The sequence below is a fragment of the Suncus etruscus genome, chromosome 1 (genome assembly GCF_024139225.1).
Source record: "Suncus etruscus isolate mSunEtr1 chromosome 1, mSunEtr1.pri.cur, whole genome shotgun sequence".
Classification (NCBI taxonomy): Eukaryota; Metazoa; Chordata; class Mammalia; order Eulipotyphla; family Soricidae; genus Suncus; species Suncus etruscus.
In genome coordinates, this window is record NC_064848.1 from 48,304,092 (window position 1) to 48,314,458 (window position 10,367).

The 10,367-nt window shown below is 36.0% G+C and overlaps 1 protein-coding gene across 1 annotated transcript; it reads left to right on the top strand.

Moving 5' to 3' along the window:
• The first annotated feature begins 2,024 nt into the window (after window positions 1-2,024).
• Window positions 2,025-2,612, top strand: LOC126003886 (interferon omega-1-like). The gene has a single exon (XM_049770253.1). The coding sequence runs from the start codon at window positions 2,025-2,027 to the stop codon at window positions 2,610-2,612; it is 588 nt and encodes a 195-aa protein (XP_049626210.1).
• Window positions 2,613-10,367: the final 7,755 nt, after the last annotated feature.

Sequence of the window (10,367 nt, forward strand, 5' to 3'; positions counted from 1 at the left end):
TCTGCCTTGCAAGCAGATTGGACTGCGGGTTCGATCTCCCGATGTCCCATATGGGTTCCCACCTAAGCAGGGGTGATTTCTGAGCACATAGCCAGGAGTTTAAACCCCTGAGCGTCAAACGGGTGTGGCCCAAAAATATTTGTCATTATTTAATTTAAATGAAATATGATAAATAAATTAAGATGGTTTATCTCTGTCGCAATAGTATAGGTCTCATGCTATTACAGCATTCTGAGCCTGGCATTCAGAGCCTGTGTCCGAGATTGAAGCAAAGACATTGAAGAGAATGTACATATAATAAACCAATGAAGGCCACTACATTCTGTACTCTGAGTTTCTCTCAGTGTCCAGCTGAGAAATTTGAGCAAAACAAGTATTTGATTATTTAATTTAATGAAACAACAAAAATTAGACTCACAAAGTAAAGTTTATTTGCTTATTATGGGGAAGGGGTTATAACTTTTTTTCTCACCTACTAAGATAAAACAAATGTTTATTATCAGTGTCTGGAGTTGTTGATTTTTGCTTTTGGTACTTGAGGACATGGTTCAGGAGAGATGAAGATACCACTGAGAACTAGGGTACTTCACGTCCTAGGGAAAAATGAACTATGCTGCCAAACACAACAAAAGTGATCTTCTCTTGTTGGAGAACACTAAAGTCTGTCCCCAGGGAGTGATTGGAAGGTTTTGAGGCTGAGAATTCTCTGAGGTAATGTATTCCTACCAGTGTTAACTTCTTGGAGAGTGAGATGTTTCTGGGAATCTAAAATTCTGTTGGTATCAGAATCTCCACAACCACATGTTCCTGATAAAAAGTAGAATTCTTGCATGGGTCCTGGCACAACCACAGGCCTTAAGTAAAAAAAGATGAAGGAAGAACAATGTCTGCTTTATCCTGATCCTGTGACTCCAGTAAACAGAACCTCAAAAACTTGAGTGGGTGAAACATCAGGGAAGATAGTTTGCTAATTTGAGTGGGTGAAATATCAGGGAAGATAGTTTGCTAATTTTGCTAATTTGATAATTCACTCTAACCTCTGCAGTGAATCAAACAAAATCCAATCTATAATTTTGAAGAGTGTATTTGCCAAATATGATGTAACAATTCTCTAACAAAATACAGCAATACACAGGCTATGCCAGCAGATTTCTTTTTAAATTAAGAAGGTAAAAATATATTCTAGAATCTAACCAAATATGGAGAAGTCTTCTAAGCAATACAGAGGGGATTACAGGTGTTATTCTTTTTGTTTTGTTTTGTTTTTTGTTTTTTGGGCCTCACCCGGCGTTGCTCAGGGGTTACTCCTGGCTGTCTGCTCAGAAATAGCTCCTGGCAGGCATGGGGGACCATATGGGATGCTGGGATTCGAACCAACCACCTTTGGTCCTGCATCGGCTGCTTGCAAGGCAAATGCCGCTGTGCTATCTCTCCGGGCCATACAGGTGTTATTATTGGCAATACTTGACCAACAATTTCAAGGTTCTGGTCTAAGTCTTGAAGCTGCAAGTTGACTGAACCGTATGTGTGGTGCTGGGGCCACATGAGTCACAATTCTGCTTATGAACACATGTGATACTGGAGATTCCACCTGTAAGTCATGTGCCTTTATTCTAATAACTATCTCTCTGATTCTCTATTTCTTATTTAATACAGAGAATAACAAAGAATGTAAGTAAATTTACATGAGTACCCATAGGTATACTATACACATTTCAGTCTTTAGGACATATATGCTGTCATTAAATTATAGTAGAGACATATTTATTGAAATAGACACATCTCAAATACTTTAAAACAATGGCAAAAATTAAAAATTTTTGTTGATAGTATCTTAGGCCATTTGGAGAAAACCTAAATGGAAACCAAAAAGAAGAAAGTGAAAGTAAAGGGCAATGTTTGAGAAATGAAAATCTGAATGCCCTATTTAAAGGATATACTTTGGAAATGTCTTCAGAGAACCCAGACTCCAAAGCTCACCCAGAAGCCCAGCTTAGCCAGACCAGCAACTTCCTCTGTTCTCTATGGCTCTCCAGCTGTCTCTACTGATGGCCCTGGTGGCACTCAGCTGTAGCCCAGCTGGCTCTCTGGGCTGTGTTCTGCCTCAGCACCATGTTCTGGTTAGCAGGAGAAACTTTGAACTTCTGGGTCAAATGAAGAAAGTCTCCCCTTTGTCTTGTCTGAAGGACAGAAGAGACTTCCGATTCCCCTGGGAGATAATGGCTGACAGCCAGTTGCAGGAGGCCCAGACCATGTCTGTGCTCCAAGAGATGCTCCAGCAGCTCTTCCGGCTCTTCCTCACAGAGGGCTCCTCAGCTGCCTGGAACCCGGCCCTCCTGGACCCTCTGCGCACTGGACTCCATCAGCAGCTGGAAGACCTGGACTCCTGTTTGGTACAGATAAGGGCAGAGGAGAGCGCTGCCTATGACATTTGGGGCTCAGCATTGGCCATGAAGAAGTACTTCCGGGGCATCCATCTCTACCTGAGAGAGAAGAAATACAGTGACTGTGCCTGGGAGGTTGTCAGAGTGGAAATCATGAGAGCCTTCTGGCTATCAACCACCTTGCAAGCCAGGTTGGGAATTAAAGATGAAGACCTGGAGTCACATTGATTAATAAGCTAAGATGCCTCATCATTCCTGTTTATTGTCAAAGACTCTGGTTTACTCACAGAATTTATATATTTTAATTTAAAAACCTTAGTACTATCAAAGAAGAAAATTTAAAAATCTTTTTACTTTCAGCCTCTTTAGTTCCTAAATGGTTATTTATGTATTTATTTATATCTTAATTTTTCATGAATCATTTATTTTTATTATATTTATTTGTTTTTGTATTGGGAGGGAAACACTCAGTAGTGCTCAGTGTCTCTGTGCTCACTCTCCTGTCAGGTTCAGCAAACCATATGAAATGCCTGGGATTGAACTCAGGTTGGCACATGCAAGGCAAAAGCCCTATCCATGGTATTATTGCTCTGGCCTTAAATATTTATAATATTTTGAAATTATAAACGTTATGTGCTTATTTTTACATTATCTTAAAGTTTGTAGGTAACATTTTCATGTCCATATTATTAAATTTGCATTTATTTATTAAATTATTATAAAAGAATAACTGTGGTATTGTTTTCCATTGGGTTTTTATTGCAAAAACTGAGACTTAGTGATAATGAGAGGGCCATGTGATATCAAGTATTGAAGTCTTGGGTACAATAAGCATAGCACATAAATTGAATTGTATGTGAAGTTGTTAGCAAGCTAATATGTGTCTGTTAGTCGTTTATAAATCATTTTTGATTTATAAATCAAAAATTTATTTTTTATTTAAACCATAGTGTTTACATTAAAAAATAAACAAATACATTATAAAAATAGAAACCTGAGTATGAAAATATACTAGAAAGATAGTTTCTTATCTATAAGAAAAATGTAGGGCAATCTAAGGACATTTCATTGAAATTAGAGTTGCTTTTATTTATGAAAATTGGTCAAGATAATGAAGTAATCTGGTAGCTATGAAAAAAAGAACATTAATTTGCTGCTATGTCATAAATTTGCAAGAAAAATTCAAATCTGAGAGAAAGAAATCAGAACAGAACCCAGCTAATGCAGAAACTGCTGACTCGTAAAATAGTGAACTGGCAAATGAGTCCAAGGCTAGCTCCTACGCCTACCTTCAGGAGTCCTCAAACTATTGCCCATAGGCCATATGCAGCCCACTGAGGACATTTATCCAGCCTGCCAGCCCACTGGGCCAGTTATTGCTGTCATTTTTTTTACTCTGCCTTGCAGTCTGTATGTCTCTGTGTGGGCAAAGTTATTGCTGGTATATTTTTTCTTTAGTGCTGTATATATATATATATATATATATATATATATATATATATATATACACACACATATATATGTTATATGTATATATATTGCTGGTATATTGTTTTTTATCACTATATATACATATATATACCATATGTATATATATATATATATATTTTACTAATAGTAATTCAGAATCCCTAGGAAACAATGATGTCAAGAAACAGAAAAATTGATTCAGAGTGTAGGATATTCAAAGAACAGTGGATTTTTGATACTTTTTTATGCAGTACAAGAAAAGATCTGTGCATCTAATATGCCAGAAAATAGTGTCTGTGTTCAAAGAATACAACTTGCATCAACACTATGAAACTCAACATAAAGATAAATATGATTGTTTGGTCAGAGAAGTGAGAAAAGATAAAATATTAAAACTGAAAACTACATTGACAACTCAGCAAAATACTTTTGTGAAGCAGAAGCAGCTAAATATTTCATCACTGTGAGCAAGTTTTCAAGTTGCCAAGCTAATAGCACGCACTGGCAGACCATTCATGGAGGAAGAATTTGTTAAAGAATGTCTTCTGTCTGTTACCAAAGAGATGTGTCCAGAGAAGGCCGATTTATTTAGTACAGTGAGTCTGTTAGGACCTACAATTACACAGAGGGTTGAAGAAATAGGAGACAATTTGCATCAGCATTTGCAAAATTCCACAAAAAACTTTCATATTTTTTCTTAGCACTCGACGAAAGTAATGATGTTCCTGATTCTGCACAGCTTCTAGTTTTTTTGGGCTGGTAAGAGGCTTTTATTTTTAGTACCTAAGATAGCTGAATAATTTAAGGTTTAGCACTCCAGAGGATGAAGATGATAGATAGATTGATAGATAGATTATATTGATTTGGTTCAGCTTCTAATTTTTATTCATGGGACTAATGATTATTTTGAAGTCACAGAAGGAATTACTGCACTGCAAAGCATCAAAGGACCAACTACAGGTGAGAATATCTATAAAAAGGTGTGCCAAACTGTGAATGGTTTTGGAGCTGGACTGGGTTAAACTAGCCAGTTTGACAACTGATGGTGCTCCTAGAATGGTGGAGTCTAAGAAAGGAGTAATTGCTAGCATTAACCAACAGTTGGATAAAAATAACCATTCTCATCCAATAGCCACACACTGCCTCATCCACCAACAAACTCTGTGTTGTAAATCACTGAAGTGGGACTCTGTTATGAAAATTGTGTTATTTTGTTTGACTTCATTAGAGCTCATGCACTAGACCACAGAAAATGTCAGGAATTTTCGTCTGAGCTAAATGTTGACTATGAAGATGTTTTGTATCACAGAGAAGTCCTTTGGCTGAGTTGAGGGACAGATTACAACTTTTCTGCTTTCAAAAAACAAAGAAGTACCAGAGCTCAATGATGCAGAATGGAAATGGCACCTTGTCTTTCTGATAGATGTAACAGAGCTACTCAACAATTTCAATGTGCAACTTCAAGGAAAGGGGAAGATCATCTGTGAAATGCAATCACATTCAAAGCATTTGAAATATAATTAGGCTTCTTTATCAAACAAGTGAAGGAGGATTGCCATTTCCCCACAACTCAAAATCTGTTAGTGGAAAACCCATTGGTTGCATTCCCAAACAAAACATGTGTGGATGCACTGGAAATATTGCAAAAGGAGTTCCAAATGAGATTTGGAAAGCTTCATTTCCACAAACAGGACATATAGCTTTTCAGTAACCCATTTTCTATTGACATTGAAAATGTGGATACAATTTACCAAATGGAACTGACTGAACTGCAGAATTGTGACTTTCTGGAAGACACATTCAAGTCAAACAGCCTTCTTAATTTTTATGCTTCTCTCCCCTCCAATATATATCCTCATATCAGGCACAATGCACTCAAACTGCCAAACATCTTTGGCAGCACTTATGTCTGTAAGCAGACTTTTTCTAGAAAGAAACATTTGAAACCTCCCACCAGATCATGACTAATGGATGCACACTTGTCACAGAAATAACATAAGAATCTTAATATTTCTAGAGGAAGTCAGTCTGAAGACCCACTAGGATATTCATACCCTTAGCATGGGTAGCTGATCAAAAATTTCTGAATAAATATTACCAGCAGGACCACTGAGAAGTCTTTTTTCTCAAGTGTGGATGGTTGGAAGATTCCTGAGAGATCTCTCACCAATAGGTCCACTGAGTCTTCTCTCAGTATGGATAATTGAATGAGACATTCTTTTAATAAAACTGACATTCTGCTACCTTTACTACAAAATTTAATATATATGCTCCCTTCTGCTATGTGTATATAGTAAAATCTTTCTCATTCTAATATAAAGATTATTTTAGGCAATATAGCCTTGATTAAATTTATCTCTACCTGGAATACTCACCATCAAAAACACAATTTCTTCTCTCCTTGTTTTTGAACACCATAGCAATTTGTAACTTTGCTTCAGGGACTTTCCCTAGACACTTTGAATACTTGCTAACTAATCTACACTCCAAAAAAGTTTGGCCAGAATATTATTGGGCTATTGAATTTTAGTAGGTATAAATTCTGTACACCTTTCATAGCTTATATCTTTCAAAGCCAGACCTTAGAAAGTTAGTCTTAGCCCCTTGAGCTAAAAAGCCTGTTTCCTTAGGTAAAGGAAATATGTTATAGAAAACCTGATTTCTTGCTAATCTCTTAATTTACATCAGTATGACACCTAGGCCAGGCCAGTAAGGAACTACTTTGAAATGTAAAAATTTAACTTTTATCCTCTGGACTCCTAACTGAACTATATTCTATTCTAAGATTACAAACCACCTAGAGACATGTGTATTGTTTTAAAGATCAAACAATGTACACTGATAAGTATTCTGTACTTTGCAAAGAAATAAAATGTGAGCATTCTTCTAATATGTGTGACTGGCATTTTACCCCTTAAATAGTCCTATCTAGGAGATTAAATTTGAAGCACGATTGCCAGAACATGTTTTCCCATACATTCATTGTATGGTCTCATTTTCTTTATATTTCATCGTATGCCAGTTTGTGCAATCCCACTCCCCTGAAGCGTATTCATTGAAATCCTCTGGTGTGGTCAGACTAAAGCTAGCTGGCAGCACACACTTGCATCATTTGTTACGACTAGCAGTGACAAATACGAAACCAAACATTGACCATCTCATTAGCCAAAAGCAAGCCTATAGTTCCCATTGAAATACTGGTAAGTTTGTTTATTTAATTTTACTTCATTTTAAATATAGTATTTGTTCCTGGTTTGTTTCTTCACTTCAAAATAAGATATATGCAGTGTGGATAGAAATTTGTTCATAATTTTGTTTTTACTCTAGTCTGGCCCTCCAATGGTCTGAGGGACAGTGAGCTAGCCCTCTGTTTAAAAAGTTTGAGGACCCTTGGCCTACAGAGTTCGTGACTTTAAGCAACATCTTTGCCCATTCTATGTCTCCTTTCTTTCTTTGCAAACTGTGATAGTTCTGTATAGCCTTAAAGTAATTAAATGGATGAGGGCTATAAAAACACATTTGTTTAAAAATAAAGGTGGTAGAGTCTCCCAGTTTTTAGGCCAAAGGTTTTTCCTTCTATTTATCTCAACTCTTGCTGTGCCTATGCAAAAAACTAAACTGCCATCCCTTTCTTCTTCCATTTTTTTTTGTTTGTTTTTTTGTGGTTTTTGGGTCACACCCGGCAGGCTCAGGGGTTATTCCTGGCTCCATGCTCAGAAATTGCTCCTGGCAGGCACGGGGGACCACATGGGACACCGGGATTCAAACTGATGACCTCCTGCATGAAAGGCAAATGCCCCACCTCCATGCTATCTCTCCGGCCCCTTCTTCTTCTAGTTTATATATTTTTTCTTTCTTATCTTTTAATAGGGGCTCCCATCTTTTTCATAGAACTTGGGACATGGTTCATTTTGTTTTACCTCATATTTCTGCATTTCTATATTTCTGCACTTAATACTGTGTTCCTTGGGGGTCGGAGAGATAGTGTGAAGGTAGGGCTTTTTGCCTTGCATGCAGAAGGACGGTGGTTTGAATCTCAGCATCTCATATCGTCCCCTGAGCCTGCCAGGAGTGATTTCTGAGCGTAGAGCCAGGAGTATTCCCTGAGTGCTGCTAGGTGTGACCCAAAAACCAAAAAAATAAAAATAAAAAAATAAAATAAAAATAAATACTGTGTTCCTTGTAAAAATGCAACAATTTAGATGCCAATGTTTTTCTTTCTGAACCCACCTAAAATTCAGAAACAAACAAAGTAACAGAATGGTCAATTAGCAACAAGAGCTTAGTAAACTTTCTGACAATGACTTGAGGATTTCATTGGAGATACAATAATTTTTACAAATTTGTTTGTTGCTGTACTCTTTCTTTTCTTCTCTTCCTTCTTTTTAACTTGCTTTCTTTTCTAATTTTCTTTTTCAATAATTTCTCTCCCACTTACCTGGAAACAAATGTATTATGATCAGCTATGTCAACTATATGATACATTCTCTTTAAATAAAGTAAATTAAATTAAAAATGTCATATTTGAAAAATGTTTGTTCATTTTAAAACCATAGTTCATTGAGCTATCTCTCTGACTGTAAAAAAATATCTCAAATTTATTTATTCTAAAATAAAAACCTAAATGTTTCATAAACAATGTTGAATAATGGGTGGTATGATTTATTTATCCACTTATCTCATTAAAACAAAATTGAGTATTCATTTGGATGGTTTTTATTATTATAGTTGATAGTAGTAACAACATTCATAATCCTGATCTACACAGTTAGCATATCTCACCACCACCGAAGTGTCCAAGACCCTTCACCAGTGACTTAATATTTTTCCTGACTATTTCATCATTTCAATATCACTCCTATTTGGTAATTAAAATTTTATAATCGAAAAAGTTTGTCTTTATTTGCCCCTTTTTATTTCTCTACATACCATAGATGAATAATACAATTTTTATTAGTCTTTCTCTTACTTACTTAGCTCAGTATAATATCCTCCACAGAAGTGGAATTTTTTTTTTTTTAATTTCTGGGCCACATCCAGGAGTGGTTAGGGCTTACTCCTGGCTCTGCACTCAGTAATTATTCCTGTCAGTGCTTGGGGGGACCATATGGGATGTTGTGGATCAAACTAGCATATTTCTTGTTTATTTTTATTGTCTTTTTTTTTTTTCAGATATTCTTTGTTTATTCAGCTGATTTCGCTTATCTTTGTTTTGGAGCAATCCTTGGCTTGCAAGGCAAATATCCTACTCTCTATATACTCATCTCCCCATCTCCACAGAAGTGGAAATTTTATTTTATCACATAGATGTGTATACTATTGAAATGATTGGTAAATGTTATTGTTAACATATGTCACTTTCCTGAGGTTGTAGTATCTGTCATATTTCTAGAATATAATTTTTTTCACATAATTAAACTTTGGGTAGAAGTCACCATCAACAAACCACATTTTTCCCTTCTTGAGGAAATAATATCTATATTTTAAAAATTTTGCCCAAGAAATTTGTCTTTACTCTTGCATTAAACCATTAAATAACATTAGCATGATAAGATCAGCAAGTAACTTTAGTTGAAACATGTACAGATCGCCAAAGAATTCAGTTAGTTGGGTCAGGAGTCAATCAGTATTTCATACTGTGTGTGTGCGTGTGTGTGTGTGTGTGTGTGTGTGTGTGTGTGTGTATGTGTGTGCGTGTGTCCTTGTTTTCTTTCCCCTTGCTTTTAGAGCCACACACAGTGATACTCAAGGATTACTCCTGGCTGTGCACTCAGAAATCTCTCCTGGCATGGGGGGCCATATGGGACACTGGGGGATCGAACCACAGTCCATCCTAAGTTAGCTCATGCAAGGCAAAAGCCCTACCACTTGTGCCACCGCTCTGACCCCTCCTTTTTTTCTTTTGAAGGAAAAAATGTCATATTTTATCTTACAGGTATTTTCTGGAATGTATCTAAACAGAAAATTTTGATTTTAATCAGTAGAAGGTAGGATAATATTACACTAGATTAACACTAGAATGTGATCAGAGTTAAAAATGAGCAAAACTGAAGTGATAATTTTTTTAAAGTATAAATTACTTTATTTAAAGACCATGAATCACGTAGTTGACATAGTTTAACATTTGTTTGACATTAGTTTGACATTTATTTCTAGGTAGTAATTAGTAGCAAAAATTATTTTAAAAGAATAAAAGAAAGAAAACAAGGAAAAATAATATAGCAGCAAGAAAATTTGTGAAAATCATTGTATCTCACAATGAGGTCATTAAGTCATTGGGAAAAGATTTAGTAACCTCTTGTTGCTAGTTGATTCTATTACTTCTTTTGTTTCTGAATATTAGGTGGCTTCTATACACTTTGGTGTTCAAATTGTTGTGTTCCTATGGAGATGACAGTAATAAAAAAAATTCGAGTTAACAAGCAGTCTCATGGTCCAGTAATTCTAGGCACTAATTTTGATACTGCAGCATTTGTAGGTGTGTTTTCAGTTGCTAGAGGCTTCTGGAAGTAT

What these genes read in the sequence shown, in the direction of transcription:
- LOC126003886 (XM_049770253.1), top strand. Translation starts at nt 2,025, where the DNA reads ATGGCTCTCCAGCTGTCTCTACTGATGGCCCTGGTGGCACTCAGCTGT.